This window comes from Cupressus sempervirens, chromosome 4 (assembly GCF_028749045.1).
Source record: "Cupressus sempervirens isolate cs-2001-9-10 chromosome 4, ASM2874904v1, whole genome shotgun sequence".
Classification (NCBI taxonomy): domain Eukaryota; kingdom Viridiplantae; phylum Streptophyta; class Pinopsida; order Cupressales; family Cupressaceae; genus Cupressus; species Cupressus sempervirens.
The window spans coordinates 509,697,088-509,716,569 of record NC_143121.1 but is presented as its reverse complement, the minus strand read 5'-3'; the positions used below and the strand labels follow the sequence as shown (position 1 = coordinate 509,716,569).

The following is a 19,482-nucleotide window of genomic DNA, read 5'->3' as shown; positions in this document are numbered from 1 at the left end:
CAAAAAGTTGGAGACAATACACCATCCACTATTGAAGACCTTCACTCCCACCTAAATAACCTACTTGATAATTAACTTGCAAAAGAACTGATGCACTTTGGGTCTACCTTACGAGTGACAAGAACATTTTGGAATACATGTCACATCACATCGAGTCAACAAGATTGATTACCCAAATAGGTTCCCCGATATTTTTCTTTACATTGAGTGCAACATACACTAAATGGGTTGATTTGGATAGTGTTATTTCCCCAAATATCCCATCTTCATTGCTTACCAAAAAATAACACATTGACAATGTGATTAATAATCCTCATACAACATCACTCCATCTACACCACGCTTCACAATTTTCTATGAAGAGATAATTGAGAAGCTCATGGAGGTAACTAATTATTAGTATCACTCAAAATGATAAGAAAGAGGGTTTGCACACTTACAGGATGTCATTTGGGTTAAAAATGCTCCAAATATGAACACACTTGATTGGGATCACCTTAACACAGTAGAATAAGCCAAAAATTTCTTCAAAAAAATGTCACTACTACGAACCCTCACTCAAAACGTGAAATAGAGAACATACAACATAGATTGACAACATAAGATCCATGCCTTCTAAATATAACTGAAATAACTTATGTTGATCCTTTTGTTGATTACAAAGAGTTAATCATGTCCAAAGGCACAATTGATGTACTGAGAGGACTTGCTTGTGTAAAAAATGTAAAGAAATGCAATGTGGATATAAAACTCCTTGGAAAGCATGTGATGAATCATCATTATACCTTAATGAATCAAGACATTTATGCTTTGAACTGACTAGAAATGATGAGATGTTGAACATTCATAACCCGCACATGCTATCAATACAAAGAGAAAATATAGATTGTCAACCTATTATATCTCGAGCATTAGTTCTTAGATACATAGGTAAGTATGCATCCAAAGCTGATTTTTTTTTTGAAAACTATGTTAAGATGTTGGCTAGAATTTGTTCAAATTCAAATCTAGACTACAACATTGTCAAAGCATATCAAAAGTTAATAGCCAAATTGTTGCTGAAAGAGATATTAGTGCATAAGAAACATGTCACATGCTTCAAAAATTGTCTCTTGTGAATTGCAATTGTTAGTTTATGTCATTGAATGAGGGGAGAAAACTGTTGCACCGCCTTGAACAAACAATTGATGGTAGAAAAATAGAATCTAGCTACATACAAGCCTACATGGAATGCCCAATTGACCTTGAACTACTAACACTAATTGAATCAACAAGGTCATACACATATGTTGCATCTCGCAAATGAAACAAATTGAGAATAAGAAAGGAAACAATAATAGTACAAGTATTTCCAAAAAAAGTTCAGCTCCAAAAGAAGACTAAAACATTTTGAAACATTTTGTTGGAGCAAATCACTCTTGTACAAAAACTTTTGCGAGATCCATGTAAATGTAGGTTTGGACAAAGACAAAATTAGTAGACAAGGGAATCAATTAAAAATAGAAAGGTATAATATTTGGCATATGGATCGCACTGATAAGGTTGAAGATGTCCTAGAAGAGGACAACAAATCAGATGGTGACATGGATATACGTGATCCATTGCAAATGAATGAGTGGGAAATTTTGTCCCAATTGGGCCTTGCCAATAGTTTTAACTTAAATGATCTTGACATATTGGGAAAATGCGACTTTGACAACAAACATCTATGGGAAGACCACATCGTTCCTTTGAATTTGCACAACCCGCCAACAACTACAGTTTATCACATCATCATAAAATTGCACTTTCTATCATTACAAACCACTCTGCATCTAATTTCTCCATTCAACCTTTATACATGGTCATACAAGGAACTGCTGGAACTAGAAAATCATACCTTATTAGCTGCATAAGAAATGGGCTACACAATTCAATGCTTAACACAATAAATCTACTCCTTGTTCTTGCACCAATAGACATCGCAACTTTAAATATCCATGCATCAACCATACATGCAATCCTCAAAATTCCAATTTGAGAAATGAAATCACTATAGGGACAAGCATTGGCAAAGTACCATGAAGACATGAAACATATTCAATACATTTTAATAGACAAGATGAGCTTCATAGGTCCTAAACTAGTACTAAAAATTGATTCCAAACTACGTGAAGCTATACCCAAAAAAAAACACCTTTGCTTCGGTGGTAGGCCGATGATTCTCGTAAGAGACCTGGCCCAACTTCCTCTTGTTATGGATGAACCAATCTATGCATCTCACACTAATGCAAAAAAATCGTGGCACAATTTTAATAGAGTTGTAACATTGGAAACAATATTTAGACAGGAAGGTGATGATCCACTTCAAATACAATTTTTCGAAGCACTACAAAATATATGCAACTTAGAACCAATGCTACATGATTGGGAGTTGTTAATGATTTGCACAAACAAGAACCTCACTCCAAATGAACAACTTGAGTTTGACCAGGCAACACATTTGTTTGCTACCAATGAACAATTTGGACTCTACAACAAAAAAATGCTAAAAGAAACTAAATGTCCCTATTGCACTTTGCACTACAATAAATGGACATTGTAGGCTTGAGGAAATTGTTGATGATGACCAACAACCCAGAGAAGTTGTATTATGTAAACTTCAACATGTTATGCTTGCAACAAACATTTGGATTGCTGCTGATCTTGTTAATGGATCGCTTGTAGAGGTAAAAGATATAGTGTATCCAATAGGCTCTAAGCCTCCTTGGTTGCCTTCATATGTTACTATAGAGTTCAATAGCTATACCGGTCCAGCTTGGGATCCTTGAAACCCAAAAACCATTCCAGTACAACTCATTTCCCAAGGCAATCATACATAAATACCCCTCACCACATCTTGGGCTATCACTATGCACAAATCACAAGGTCTTATCTTAGGTAAGGCTACAACTAATATAGGTAGAATTGAAAGACAAGGCCTCACCTTCACAACAATCTCTAGGGTCAAATTCATCTAAGGTCTTCACATAGAGCCTTCCTTCTCTTTTGACTACTTTTGTAAGATGCAAAAAAACCCATACGATATTATTAGAAAGAAAGAAGAAGCACCTTTGCACTTACTCTCGCATACATACCATATCTATGAAGCTACTTCTACAGATAATGGTAATGTTTCACATTCCAAAACTCTTCCTTTTTCATTTACTAGTTTTTTTTTTCTAACTTCCCACGCAACCCATTAATCTTTTGTACAGGTTGACATCTATTGGATTCAAAGAAGGTGTTCACACAAAAAAAATGATCAAGAATATTTCAAGTATGTCAAGTTACTTTTGATGCTTTTAAATTTTTGTTATTCTTAAATTTTATAAAATGACTCATAAGTACTTCCACTTATCAATTAATTTCATTTCTCTTTTACGTACAATATTTTGATGCCTCGCCACAAATAAGACTCCAATTACCTTTGTATTTTACAATTAACAATTTTTTTCCAAAAAATGTACAATTCAAATAAACTCTTGAAGTGGGATGTCATACATTAAATATATTATTAAAATTGTACAATGTCTGAACTTCCAAAGAAGTTAGTCACCTGTATATATCTCTATTGTATATAAAAAAATCAATTCTATGCTATCAATTTGAAATCTTTCTTTTAATTTTACATTTCTTCAATTTTTTTTTTCTAATAAAACCTATCAACATACACCTTGCACTTCTTTGTAGTACAAGTGGTGGTAATAATTCAGTTCTACTTACGAGTCTTAAATTTATTGTAAAATTATAAAAACGGAACATCAAACACTTAAAATAAGAAAAAAACGAAAAAAAAAACAAATGATTGCTAGATATACTAATTTCGACACTAAAATGCCCCATTTTTACACAAGAACAAATGTCGTCCTTCACGAAGGGAAATTTGCAGGTATGCAATTTTTCACCGTTACTACTACCGCAACAACAACAATAATAAATAATAAATAATAAATAAATAACAATACACATCATTAGTATAATCCGTCTGACATATAGTGTTGAGTAAGAAAGGAGATAGCCCTTTGCACGAGCGAGAGGAAAATCGCCATCGCATAAGGAGCATTTCAATGATTGTAAGAGGATTTGGAGGTAGAAGGGAGTGCTGAAAAAAACGAGGCTTTGAAACCCTAGACAGTTGATTGCAAATATCCCGCTTTGTGCTCTGTACGTTCCACATTCCACATTCCTTGCAACGCCCAAATTGGGATTTGTATATATTGTCAGGCACCCTATTTTCCAACCTGTTGTCAGTTATTGGTGCTGTCCAGGCGCGTGATATGATATCCTTATGGTAGGCTCTTATTGCTTGTTGCAAATATTACCAGAAAATGCATTATATTGCAAATCACCAAAACCCATCCTTACAAATTCTATTTCATTTTACCCCTTTTCGTTTTAATAAGTTTAATGAAATCCCCGTCTCACCCATTTCATATTGTTTTTCTTTATCCTCTAGTTTTTTGAATTTACTGCAGGTGTATGTGCAGAGAATATTAATTTTCTTCCAGATTCGTTTGGATATTAATATGTTGGAGTTTAAGCAGCTTTATGAGCATGCTGGTTTTAGTTGGACTTGTATTTTAACGCGCAGTGGTGTTTTTGGTTGAGAAAAAATTCAAATGCAATGTTTGTTTGATATAGTTCAAAGACCTGCCTCACTGAACTGATGTTGAGAATTTTTAGGGTAGGCAGGTAGTTGCTATTAAACTTGATACATGATTCGCAAAACCAGCTTACGATGTCGGACAGTGTTATTGCTATTAGCAAACACGAGGTATGAATGGATTTTGTTCTCACTTTCAATTGGTTTTGTTATAAAAGCTTAATGTAATTAATTTGACAACACGTCGACCTTGATGTAGTTAACTGCAATCAGTAGCTTTTCTTGATTACGATGAAGCTAGTGGATGTAAAACTTCTAGTTGGCGTTCTCAACCAATGCTTAGTTTGTCATTTATGACATATAATTGATTGCTAAAGAGTGCAAGCAATGCGTTATGCATATAATTACCGTCATCGAATTTTGATTCTATTGTGGGAACATCAAAAGCCATATCATCTCGAAATCAAACTCACGTGTCAACTGGTTCATAGGAAGAAAACAACCTTATTCTGAATGCCACTAAAAGCATGCTGCCTGGAAGTTCTCTACAAGGTGCTAAGTCCTTTGTCTGGCTACAAACTGCTGATGGTTGCATTCAAGAGGTGGAGCAAGAAGTTGTAATGTTATGCCCATTGATCTGTCGAGAAATTTTGCAAAAGGGATTAGGTTCTTCAAAAAGTTTTGCAATTATTCTCCCACCCCAGGTCAATTCAAGCATCCTGAAGCAGATTCTAGAATATTGCCGCTTTCATCAAGTACTGGGTCGCTCAAACAAGGTATGACTGGTAACGGATCAATGACTTTGCAAATCCTCTGATACATTTCTATTTTGGAATTTATTCACTGTTTGAAAACATTCCGACCCTTCTAAAGTGGTTCTGAACTCTCAATTGTTTTGTATTTTAGGAACGGAAGCTATTTGATGAGAAGTTTATTCGTCTAGATACAAAGAGGTTATGTGAGCTGACTTCTGCAGCTGACAGCCTACAGATGAAACCTTTGGTTGATCTAACAAGTCGGGCGCTTGCCCGGATGATTGAAGGTAAAACACCAGAGGAGATTCGAGAAACATTTCATTTGCCAGATGATCTTACAGAGGTAAGCTTTGTTCAAACTTTTGTGTTTTCTAGGTCGCCATGGTGGCATATTTTTGGAGTTTCACGTTATATAAATTCTCGATCTCTTTGTCGTTTAGGAAGAGAAGTTGGAGCCTTTAAAAAATACTACAGATGATCCTCGCATTAGACTCTTGAATCGGTTGTATGCAAGGAAGAGAAAAGAGTTGAAAGAAAAAGCAAAATTAAAGGTCAGAATTGCTGGTACTTCTGTCACTGCACTATTGAAAATGTTTATATTCCGCCTTGGCATCTGATCACTTTGACTGACAATTTGTCTGCCAAATTTTTTCATGTTGATTATTATATAAATTTATTGTGCATTTCATAACAATTAGTATCGATTATTTTATAAATTTATTCTGCATTTCATAACCATTAATATTCTGATTTGTTTTAAATTTTCTGGTTGTTAATTCCTGTGATCCACAATAATATATACCAAACCCACTTCAGTTCAGTTGTGCCCGATTGTCATATTCAAGCCTACACCCTAGGTTACCATTTTTGGTGCTGCGCACATCAGGAACTGTCCAGAGTCTATGGTTGGCTTCACTTATAGCCCATTTACTAAGGATCCTTAATTGTTGTTCCCGTTTGGGACTACATTGATTTGACATATTTTATTTCTCAAGCATTATGTAGTCCAAGTTGATTCTCATTGTTTGATTGACTTTGACCTTCCAAACAATGTGATGATAGATGATTTTTGTATTGCATTATTGCTAGTCTTTTCATTGTACAACAGCATTCATTTCGGAATTTATTGCTCTATCTTCGCATGTGCTCATTCATATATTGTGTCCAGTATTTCCCACATGTCGGTTTTAAAGCAACTGATAGCAAAGCCTAGTTCAATTCTGTCTACAACAATAGTTACCACATTAATGCTTTACATCACTAGAGTTGAAGTTCAGATTGTTTATTTCATCTCTTCTTGAATGTTTCCTTTCAAGATTTCCATTCACTTATGGTCACGTGAGATGTAATATGCTGCCCTGTTTTGCCTTTGCTTTTTTCCTCCTGTGTTTTGCAATGGTTTTGAGATGATAAACAAAGTGCAGATAACAATTTAAGAACATAGAAAAATTGACAAAATTCAGAAATATATAAAGCAGAAAATTCCAGATTTTATTACTAATTTGAAAGTACACTTTTTGCCAAAAGTAAGGTCAACTCAGATCATCAAATATCATGATATTTGTTAGTGTTTTGCCCAGGAATAATGAAGAACAGCAAGAAAGAAGAACAGAAATGTTAATGTTTAGCCCAGAAATAATGATAAACAGCAATAAAGAAATAAAATAGGCACAAAAGACACAAGACATTTCTCTTGGGAAAACCCTTTAACTCGAAAATCAGAAAAATGCTATGCATATGAAAGGGAAAACTTGAAGAGTTTTTTTTCAAAAGTTATAAATTTTTTGAAGGAAACCATTTTGTGCCTGGATGGCCACTACCTTCAACTTGAAGGGTAAAACCCAGCCACATTATAAAATATCTCTTTTATTGATACAAAAGTGTTTTAAGTACAATATATATATTTATACACACACACACACACAAAATTGTGAGATTCTTCATATCACTATTGAAGGTCTCTTCAATTTCCAAAAATAAGTCTCTTCATATTTACAAACACATGCCTCTTCGCATAACACATGTCTATTATCAGAGAAAAAAATCTCAATCGCAGCTATAATCTTTAACACTACCTCCTTGCAAGAGAGACATCTTTAGTATGATGGGCACACATAGCTGCAACCAAAGATGTCAATGATAAATTCACATTACATAGATTCTCATAAAAACATGGTTCACCATACCTACTCATAGAGGGTGGAATGAGGGCTTTCATCTTAGACTTTTCCTAGAGAAGATTGCATTTCCACCATGCCTACTCGTAGAGGGGGGATCCACTATACCTATTTGCAGAGGGTGGAACAAGGTATTTCACGTCGAACTTCTCTCATAGAGAAAAACTCATTAATAAGGGATTTCACCTTAAACTTCTCTTGCAAAGAAAAACTCATTAATAACGGATTTCACCTCAAACTTATCTCATAGAGAAGAACTCATTAGCAACATGTATAAGAATGCCTGAGATTCTCTCTCAATAGAGACTCCCTCTCAACAGGGACAACTTTGATCACCACGATAAGATAGTTGATCCCAACTGTTACATTGCCACATAAGCTTGTAAAGAATTAGACATCTCCCTTGTTAGTTTTCTCGGACCGCTGCAAATGTACTAATCCCTTGTTAGTTTTCTCAGACCGCTGCAAATGTACTAAGCACTGCCATTGTCTGGTATGTGTTTTCCATCTCAACAGGGACAACTTTGATGACCACGATAAGATAGTTGATCCCAACTGTTACATTGCCCCATAAGCTTGTAAAGAATTAGACATCTCCCTTGTTAGTTTTCTCGGACCGCTGCAAATGTACTAAGCACTGCCATTGTCTGGTATGTGTTTTCCACTTTGTAGCAATCTCTTATTTATATTGATAATAAATCAAGAGGAGACATGTCCCTTCATGGGACATGTCTATTTATTTAAAATGGTAACAGCATAATTATATATATAATATATCATAATATAATTTATTATTTAATTAACTACACACATATATGTGTATAAATGTATATGTATGTATGTATGTATCACATATATGTAACTTCAGTTTAGTCTCAAAGTTTATCCAATTGAAGCTACCAAACATTAACACTCCCTCTTAGCTAGGGAGGATAAACACAAGACATACATTACACCAATGATAATATTAGGAATGACAACTTTTAAGAATATCTTTGATCAGAAGATATCCACCATTTTGATATCACATTTAATATCATGAGTATTGGTCTCCCAGAATACATGATATTCACCAATTACTCAAATGTTTGATATCACATTTGATATCACGAGTATTGGCCTCCCAGAATATCAATGATATTCACCAAGTACTCAAAACAAAGTTTGATATCACATCTGATATCAAGAGTATTGGCCTCCCAGAATAGTAATGATATTCACCAAGTGCTTTTTGAGAAATGGCCTCCCAAAATGTTGAGATGCAAGACATTCACCATATACTCATTATTTGATCTCATAATACAAGTTATTGTAAGGTCGTCAACTTACAACAACTTCTCCAAATACAAGTGACGATCATTTGGAAGTCGTCACTTCCTCATGATATACACAGTGGTAAGGCCTATTAAAATCACATGGTCATGATGTATGAATCAAAGTCCTCTTGACTGTAACAATTTATTGATCACTAGGGAATTCAACTCATCATGGTTTATTCCTTAATCAATAACACTGAGATCACTGAAGGTTAATAACATCCTCAATTTGCTTCCTCTCTTTCAAGGTTGCCTCTAATGAAATGTCAAGCTCCCTTTGAACATCAATCTTCGGAGCTTCCAATTTTTCCTTTAGCAAAGTGTTAGACTCCCTCTGAATCTCAGTCTCGCTCTGAGTGTGATATCAAACTTCCTTTTCTTGCAAGAACCATCCTCAGAAAAGATCAAGGAAAATAATTTTTATAGAAATACGAATAGAATTCCAAATAAGAGGTTGACCACAAAAGTAGTAGCAACAATATATAAGATATAATAAAAATACTCATACATTCATACATCATCATTTATAAGATATTTATTATTTTCATATATCCAACCTTACTTTAATGAATAAGAAAACATTATAAGTATACCTTCTTTCATAATACCATAATCAATATGGTAGCTATTCCATTTGTTAAGTAACAAGACATTTATTCTAGATGTTAAATAATAAATCATACCTTAAAAAAACCCTTTTGAATGATCACACTCTTTGCAAGGGTTCCACATCCACATGGCCCTATCAATGTGGATCTGAAGCAAGCGACCATTTACATGAAGCATCTCACTTACAGTGGTCACTATATTTCATCAAATTTATATGTATGTATGTCATTCAACCTCCTTACCCCTGAATTTGGATTTGGCATAGTTTGACCGCATAGGAACCACATAATTTCTTTTCTGAAGGCCACATGGGCATGTATCTCCCTGCGGTAGCACGTTGCGTCTTATCCCATCTTACTTTAAAAACGATTCATATTTTGTGCAATAAACCTTTGACCAGCATTGCCAAGTGGACGATGTCTGCTCGTTCTCGTGACCGTAGCTAGTGGTGGATCTTATTAGATGTGGGTGGCTGACAATGAGAAGGCTCGCTGAGAATAGGCAATGAATGTGTTGTGCTCATAACCATCCAATGTCTGTATCTTCTTTTCCAACCAGTCTGCGATTTTCCTGTTGTGATGTGTCCCTTCTATGGGTTGTAATTCTATAACAATCGATGGTTTATAGAAATTCCAATGGATCTGAAGAATATGAGAGATATTGGCAGTAGTTGTCTCATTCACTACTCGCCATTTGAATTATGGAATTTGAGCGCATAATGTAAGATCGATTTCAGGAATCACAAAAGAGTCATCATTGTTGTTTTGGAGAAAGTGCTCCAATCTTGACCTTGAATGTTTTGGGCCATGGTCATCAAAACCATGAGGAAGTAAACAAACAAGACCAGTTTGATTCCCCACTGCATTAGATCAACAAAATCACCAAACTGTATTTCTCACAAAGCCAATGACTTGGGATATTACCAGCAATGTGGTTTCTCATTCAATCTTTCAATCTGTGATCTATTGTACTCTCTTTTTAGAATAGTAAATCATGAGGTGTATTTGCAATTCCATTTTAATCATTTGCAGTCTAGCTCTGATACCATGTTAGTTTTCTGGGACCGCTGCAAATGTACTAAGCACTGCCATTATGTCTGGTATGTGTTTTCCGCTTTGCAACAATCTCTTATTTATATTGATAATAAATCAAGAGGTATATCATAATAGAATTTATTATCTAATTAACTACACATACACACACATCTGTATGTATCACATATATGTAACTTCAGTTTAGTCTCAAAGTTTATCCAACTGAAGCTACCAAACATTAACATCCCTCTATCACGTAACCTCCCTCTGAAACTGAAAAATCTCCCTCTAGTTTTTTTTTGCATATGGTTTCCCTCTTTAATTAAGATTTGCAATATCAATTCAGCTCAAGACTGCAAGCAGCGTTTCCATCTACATATAATCTCTCATCATCCCATTGCTTTTTGTCCTGCAATTATGAGAGATTAATAACTCAAAATCTATGAAGAGATCTACAGAGATCAATGCTAAAAGCAATCACTATTTCCAACAAAAATAAGTAGTTCAACATATAATTATAGAATACTTTTCTCCCTGTAGTCTAAACTTCCTTGAGAAGTATCTTAATATGCACACAAATATGAATTAAAATCACAAACAGATAGCTTTTGAATGCACAAGATACACACAAACTCCACTAGCTGAAGACACACACAAACTCTGACACCTGATACACAAACATGCAAGCAGTTTCTAACACACAAGGACCATGGCATCTCTTCATATTAGACAACCAAGCACTTAGCTTTAATAGATAAGACGTGAAGTAGTTCTCAAATAAACTTATAGACAATTGAATTACACAGCTCGACAGAAAGCTCTCAATGAAAATATCATCAAGAAGGCAGACAAGTAGCTCCCAATAAGAATTAGAATATGTACACCCAACTCTCCAAATGTATGAAGAATGCACACCTTCAGCAACTAATTAATTACCAATAGAGAATGAATATTTCATTGTCCATATTCATTGTCTTATTTGAATGCAGCTGAAGAAACCAATTTATATGATAATCACAGATACAAAGAATTGAAATGATGCCAAGAAGCCTCCATCATAATACAACGATTATAAGCATAATGACCTTAAAGCATGAGTAAAACATAAATAGCCGAGGCCCCAATTGGTTGCAGGAATTGGGCGGTAATAGGAAAATCTAAATACTTGCATTCACCAATTTGTCATTTGTTTGCAAAATAGAAAATTGGAATTAGATTTCACCTATCCTAATTTGATCCCCAAATGAGCATAGCAGAAATCCTAATAAAAGATGGAATAAGAATAGCTTATCCTTATTCCAGTTTTTAATAAACCCAATTTGATGGGTTGTTGGGTCCATGAATTTACCGTTTGATTGGCATTTTTGGACTATTTTCTCTATTCATCATAAGATATAAACTAGGTCAACATTATTTAACGTTTAATATATGTTTTTTTAAAATGAAAAAAAAGACTAGTATCAGATTTGATATCTTTTCTAAACTTTCATAAAATTATCTTTACAAATAAATCTTGTGTTTAGTCTTATAACTAAAACTATGTTGAAAGATCATTTAAATATCATATTAATGATCTCAACTTATTTGTATTTTTTATTTTCTTTAATATACTTAAAAATTATATGATTTTAGGATCTTATATTCATTAAATAAATTTGATTTAATTTAGAATTAAATTTATAATATAAAATATGATATGTCCTTTGAATTTTGATGAATTCCAAAGGTTGTGGTATATTCACTAATAAAGTCAATTTAAAAAATAAAATAAAGGCTAATTAAAATAATTTGGCTTTTTAAAACAATAACAAAAAACCAGTTTTTATAAATAAAAAATCTTGTTTATTGAAAATATTACCAAACTAAAAATAATAATTTAATTATTAAAATTTTAAAACAAAACTTATTCCAATTCCTATTTCAATTGTTGCAACCAAACATAGGATTTACATATTTCGACTCCTCGTCCAAGTCAACCAAACATGTCCAAATGAACTTATTTTAAGAATGCACAAATACCAGAAGAAAGCTTATTCCAGCATAGATGAATGCGACATTCGACAATTCTTGCAGCCAAACGGGCCCTGAAGGAGTTCGATAAGAATACCATTGCAATTTTGAATACAATCCGACCAAGAAAGAAATAAACTCAGACCAACACTTGCTAGTTACATCCTTTCGTCATCACCAAGAATCTGAAGCAACAAAAAAAGGAAGAGAGATTGGCTTTTTACCGTCTAAAAAAAATTAACAGTGCAGCTCAAAGCAAAAGAATGACACATAATAACTGCAAAAGATACTTGACAAAGACAAGTCGGCATGATGAAAATGGATGATGTTTGCAAACATATCACGAATAGGAAGAATGAGAGCAAAAACAAACATAGTAACGGGCATCAGATGGGGAAAAAACTCTCGTCGTAGAAAAAATAGAGCTATTAAGGAAAACGATTATAGTGATGGTTGAAATACCTAGAAAAACTAAGGTAAGGTTGGTAGAGAAAGGTACATAAGACATTGCATGTGGAGATAGGTAGGAAAAGAAAATGTGACTAGAAGCAACAACAAAAGAGCATCTCCAAATCATAAAAATGGCAATCAACCCTGCTTCAACCAAAAATTGAAGGCCTCCATGAAAAATGACACTGATTTTGTAGGAAAACCTACGTTACCCCAAGTTTCTGGTGTTCAGTGGTAAAATGGAAGCACTTTAATAGGATGTATGCCTCCACTTTACAAGGCACCAAGCCATTCAAATATGTGTGTGTGAAGGAAAGAGGGGGATTTCCAAGTATGATTCCACTTATGATCCCAATTAGATTAGCTAGGACCCAAAGGAAGAAGGGTGCTAATACTAAATTCGGGTTGTAAAGAGGAATGTAATACCAAGAAATACACTCTCTTAGGCCCTTGATGGGATAATGTGAATGTGAAATTGAACTAATTGCTTAAGAAATATAAATCTAGAAGCTATGTGAATATAATCAGCCCAATTAAGATGTAAATCTAGGGTAGCAATATGAAATATAAAAGACTCACCTTGAAATGCGTAGAGGAAGATGTGTTTATGCTCAATAACTTTCGAATCTAAATCTTTTCAGAACTTTCGTTCGGGAGTCTTGGAATGAAATGATGAAAGGAACAAATCTTAGAAATCTCCCCGAACTCCAAGACTAAAGGACTAAGTCGACTTGGAAGGATGTCCTACAACCAGGTTGATGTAGTCAGCAGCTCCGAAACAAATGACTCTAGAAAGCTTGCGAACTATAGGTTCCAGATGTGTGATTCGTTTTGCTCCCAACTTGCAAATCAACACAGAAAGGAAAGGTTTGAGGGTTGGGGTTTGATGAGGGTTTGTTTTGGTCAAGCCCTAGGTTAAGGAATTAACTGTAAATGAGAAATGTAAATGTAAAAGACTGTAAAGTACAAGATAAATGTTAGGTTCACCTTGCCTGCGTGTATGTAATGTGTATGCAATGTAGATCTTGAATTAGGAATGTGGGATATCTCCACACTTTGCAATAGATTTATCATAACTTCGTCATGGTGTCATGGATATGGATATGCATCAATGAAGAGGATGAATGCTTCAATGTAGATCTCCTCTCTTGATGGCCAACAGTACGCTAGATCTTGAAGAGGAAGTGCTCACAAAGGATTCTCTGGTGGTAGATAGAAATCTCCTTGCTTGAATGCTTGAATGCTTGAACTCTTTAAATATAGAAGACTAAAATATTCACTAGAGAGCAAGAACTTTTGTACATGAAGGAATGAGATGCTTGAGACTGCTTGAGATCACTTGATTCATAAAATAAATCCCCCGTCTCCTTATATATGAATTTTCTGATGATAAAATAATATAGGCCGAGTGGATAATGATCACAAGCTAATTAAACTCCCAAGGACTTTCAGGCCTTGAGATCCGGAACTGCCGGGGACTAGGTCGACCTAGGAGCACTAGGTCAACCTGGTCCAAGAGAACAGGTCCTGGGTGCCACAGAGAGCTAGGGAAAATACTAGAGAGATACGGTGGAAAGATGGAAGAGAGAAGAGGAAAAGAAGGAAAAGAAGAGCGAGCATGAACATATACATGGTTCAAAGAGGGAATCATGAAGAGGAGGGAGCTAAAAGTTCTTAAAAGGCAAGTGTGTCCATTTTAAAATGGTACATTTAGCCCCCACTTTGGTCGGAGTATGAGTTTCTCCAAACTCACAGTAAAGTAGATCAAGAGCAAAAGAGCAAATCTTATTATGACTAAAGAGGAAAGAAATCATCAAGCCCCCAATAGACTTGAGTCTTATCACATCCAGAGTCAAAATAAGAGAGATAAGTGCTACAAAACAAAGGGGGGTGTAGTTGCTTGCCCAATAAGGTTTGCGTGCCTTATTGTGAACCACACGAGGAAATAGGACAAGGTAAGAACTAGGCGAAAAAGGTCATCGCAAAAGGGGATGACATTGTATAGTCCAACAGGTTTGTGTGGCATGCTAGTCAACCCATCGAAGATGAACCGAATGGTCTAGCAAGTGTGTTTGGCAAGCCAGTTAGTCCATCGAGGGATTTAATGTAACATACGAATTTTCCTAACCAATTTAAAACAATATTTATCTATCAACTAATCCCATTCACATGACAATGATTTCCATTAACTAATTATAAATGGAAAGAACTAATTGCTACCTAATCTAATTGCATTTAACTTCAACGAATGTAAAGGAAATAAATAAATGATTACTTTGATATCATTTAAATCAATCTAACATGTTCAACTGAAAAATAAAGTAGCAACTACCATTTTAAACATCTAATGTATTCGTGCATATTTTCTACACTATCTATTTATGCTTCCATGATTCCAAAGGTAAAAGTGCAAAAGAACAAATAAAGATGATGGAGAATTCCCTTTGTCTTGTTGTTCAAGCCTCGATATTGGTGAGGAGAGCATTGACATAGGCTTAACCTCCCAATCGCGGACCATACTCATCCCCACACATCCTGACTTAATAGAACGGCCCTCCCTACCTCAGAATCGGACTTGGGATGTGCTTAAGTCCAGCCATCTGAGCAATTCGGTGGTTTGAGTGTCCCATCAGTTATTCCTAAATAATTGAAGCATCTGGACAAACAAAACGATCTCATGATCGACACATCTGCCTATTTCTATCTTGGCCAAGGATTTCAAATTGGGTTCATAAACCCGGTCTCCACCTTTTGACTTGACAACATGTTTCATCATTAGGACATGCATGAGCTATTATATGCATTTTGATTCTCAGTTATTTGATTTCAATCTTGATTTTGTTTGCAGGTTAGATTTTACACCTCTCCACCAATCATTGGCCTTTCTGCTAGGTGAACTTCCTCAGTGTCAATATAATCTAATTCCATGCAAGGTAGCATGTTTAAGCTTTGCAACATTTGAATACCTTCCAATATACATAATTATCTTGGTTCAAAATAAAACTTATTCACTGGTGAGAACTCTGGGTATTATTGTTAATTGACAAAACCATAAATACTTCATATATCAGCAGATGGTATAGTGGATGATCTCTAGTATTTCAGTTTTAACCATCTGAGGAGATGAAATCATTTTAGATTGAGAAGAAGAATTAAAGGTAACAGATGAAATATGCACGAGAATAGATATTGATTTACTACTCAATCGAAATCTCTGTCTTCCAGATTACGATTAATCAATGTAAACAAGAACATGACATTGGACTACTTTGTAAAACGTTTTCAACTATATTCTCCATTCAATAATCGGTTTAGTAACATCTATAGGATCAAGGTTTCTTAATAACAATTTCGACTTATACAGGGCACTAATAGTTATCAGATTGAGTGTTAGTGAAATGCCGACTGAAAAATAAAAACAAGAAATGCATAACCTGAATTCCAACACGGGTTTCTCTCTCTGCCAACTGATATTCTTGATCCCTGCCGAGTATGGCCTTGATTCAGTTCTATTATTGTGGATTAAAAAGAAATCAGAAGAGCGATATTGGATTTGCAGGGGTAGAATGGATTATCAAGAGGACGAGATTCTCAGGATTAAAGACGTGGCATATCTTGGGAGAAAGGAGGATATCGTAGAAATGAGGAGGTTTCTCCCAAATGACCTCTAAAATGGACTTTTAATGGTCAGTCGTGACCTTTAGGCTACCATCGGTTGTTAAGAAGTTTTTCTTTTGATTCCTACATAAATTCAAATTTTTGAAAAGAAAAAACGAGGGAAAAAGAATTAAAAGTTGAAGGGTTCAATCTTTATTTTATTATTATTATAAGTCCTTATATATGTTTATATATGTATATTTATGAGATGACATCAATAGATTATATAATTATAATTTATTGGTGCCACTTCATCTTTATATATATATATATATATATATATATATATATATATATATATATATATATATGTATATTTGTATTTAAGAGTTTATGATAATGATTAAATAAGAAATCGTCAAAAATAAATCTTCCACGGTATGATTTATATTTAATTTAAATTATTTGAAGTTTTTATTTTATTGTTTTTCCTAATAGCTCATGCGGTCCTATAATTCAATCTGTGGTCAAGTCTTCGTATGCTTTCCAAGTTAGTCTTAGGTCATACCTGTTGATCCTGACGACTGAACCAATTGACCATCCTCTTCCGATGATCCTGTTTAGCAATGCTTCCCCTCTCTTCAATCTTCTTCCTACACCCAAGCAAAACATTCTCGCCAAGACATTAATTAAAAAATATATTGATCGTTAATTCCAATCAAATAACTGTCAATCATCTAATGACAGTTATAGGTTGCTTGATTATTTTCCTCAACGTCTATATTAACTAACTCATTTTGCATGAACATGAAAGGAATAATTTGTTATCAGTTGGTACAACATATATAATTAACTCGTTCGTTTTGCATGATTAGGAAAAGTAGCAATTTGTTAACAGTTGATACAACGTATATAATTAACTAACTTGTTTCACATGACTAGGAAAAGAAATAATCCGTTAACAGTTGATACAACGTATATAGCTAACTAACTTGTTTCACATGAACATGAATAATTTGTTAAACTAACAGTTATGATCAAATTAAAAATTAGGGCAAAATCTAGGATGTAACATTCAACTTCAAGGGAACTCCATGTCCCAAAAAGAAGAGTCGAAAGGCAATTTGGGCATAAGGATGTGTGTGTCCTAATGAGATCAAGACCAGGCTTCCCAGATTGTTAGTAGTCAAAAGAAGAGTAGAAACAAGGATCGGGCCTCCCAAATTGTCAGAGTTTAGAGAGAGATCCAAAAAGAGAGCAAGCCCATAGGAATTCTCCGGAGTTCTTGGAAATAAAAAATAAAAAAAAGAGAGGATAAAAAGGCATGAAATAACAATGCATAGATTTGGGTATACCTTAGAAATCATACCAAGCACCAAGGCTAAATTACTCCAAGCTATACATAGACTCCGTATTTGTATTCCATGGAAAAAGGATGAGTGAAGTGTATGCTCCCATGTCAAAGCGATTGCAAACACCTTAGCAGGAGCAATAACTTTAATGAAAGTGTACATGCATCCACAAAATAACATTTCCACTATGAGATGCCCCCAAGAAATGAAACATATTAATGGAAATGAGCACAACAAAAGATAAGGTACAATAGGGATATACTAAGGGGTCAGTAAGATCATATGATAATATATAATATAATGTCAAGTATGAAAATATCATCATTCCCCAAAGGAAGTAGAACTACGACAGAATGGAGGAAAAGACACAAGAGAGAAGAGTCTTTTTGGGCCAATAACATGGAGACCAAAAGGAATTAGTGCTACCATATCATAAGCAACCAAGAAGACTAAACAAGACCATTGGTATGAACAATAGCACATGCATAACATAACATAGAACGACATATAGAAGAAGAAAGATAAAAATAGAAGAATGACAAAAAAAACACACACACACACAACACAAGAACGCTAAAAACTACCATTATGGATGAAGTCCATGTCAAGCATTTCGCGTGCCCCCCCATCTTGGTCCAAAATACTAGGGGAAGGATGATGACTCGTGAGAGGAACCATATCCATAATAATAGGAATCACAACGAGTTCTAAGCAATGACTTTGAGAATCACTATGCTCATTGCTAGGAGTGATTGTAAGCTGCATAGAAAACATGATAGGTAAATCATTATTTACAATAATTAGATCATCATCACTACAATCATCTAAAATATCTTTTGTATCTAGATTAATAGAATCTAAAATACAAATAGAATCATCATGTTAATCCAAATGGATAGTGTTACCTTGTCGAACCTCCTCTAAAGATGCACATAGGGCGTGATCAAAGGAAGGTAAAGGTTGAGAAGCAAGAGAATGAGCATGAGCCTTAGCTCTAGCTTGACAAGACTTGCGATATTGATGAGTATGTTGATTACAAATAGTTTTATGAGGGATAGTAGAAGGATTAGGATCAACTATTTAGTAGGTTCCACAAAAGGAACATCAACGGGTTGAGAGGCAATAGTAGAAGGAATAAATGTAGAAGATAAAACTGGTGCAAAAGTAGGTGTAGATGAAGTAGGCAAGATAGGCGGAGGTAAACAACGCTTAGGAAGACTAAGCTCCATAATCTTAGCTACTTTATGTTGTTGATAGTTTCTATAAAGATGATCAAGACGAATAGGTGGTTTTTTAGGACGAGATGGCCAATAAAAATCAATCTCAACACAATCTCTAGGATGTGATGGTTTATAAAGAGAATGATTAACAGTAACAATGTCTCCATCACAAGGAAATTTAAGACATTTATGGGCAAGGATCCTTCCAAAGTACCACGAGAAGGAATATGAGCCACTCTAGCAATGGTGAAAAGAGGACCATTAGGTGCCTTAAACATATCAGATTGACTAAAGCTAAAAATAGGTGATGTTTGTTGAGGATCAAGTGAAGAAGAAAT

General features: G+C 34.6%; 1 protein-coding gene across 13 annotated transcripts in view; it reads left to right on the top strand.

Moving 5' to 3' along the window:
* The first annotated feature begins 3,999 nt into the window (after positions 1 to 3,999).
* The window catches only part of LOC149562175 (SKP1-like protein 21), a 119,390-nt gene continuing 103,907 nt past the window's right edge, over positions 4,000 to 19,482 (top strand). For 6 of the 13 annotated variants that reach the window (XM_089825712.1, XM_089825714.1, XM_089825709.1 and 3 more), the window contains exons 1-5: positions 4,023 to 4,312; positions 4,714 to 4,795; positions 5,116 to 5,400; positions 5,531 to 5,722; positions 5,820 to 5,930. In XM_089825712.1, the coding sequence (XP_089681838.1) occupies positions 4,760 to 4,795; positions 5,116 to 5,400; positions 5,531 to 5,722; positions 5,820 to 5,930 (624 nt within the window). In that variant the 5' untranslated portion in view covers positions 4,023 to 4,312; positions 4,714 to 4,759. Of the gene's footprint in view, positions 4,313 to 4,704; positions 4,796 to 5,115; positions 5,401 to 5,530; positions 5,723 to 5,819; positions 5,931 to 19,482 lie in introns of all 13 variants that reach the window. The other 7 variants (XM_089825711.1, XM_089825708.1, XM_089825705.1 and 4 more) reach the window with 4 other exon arrangements.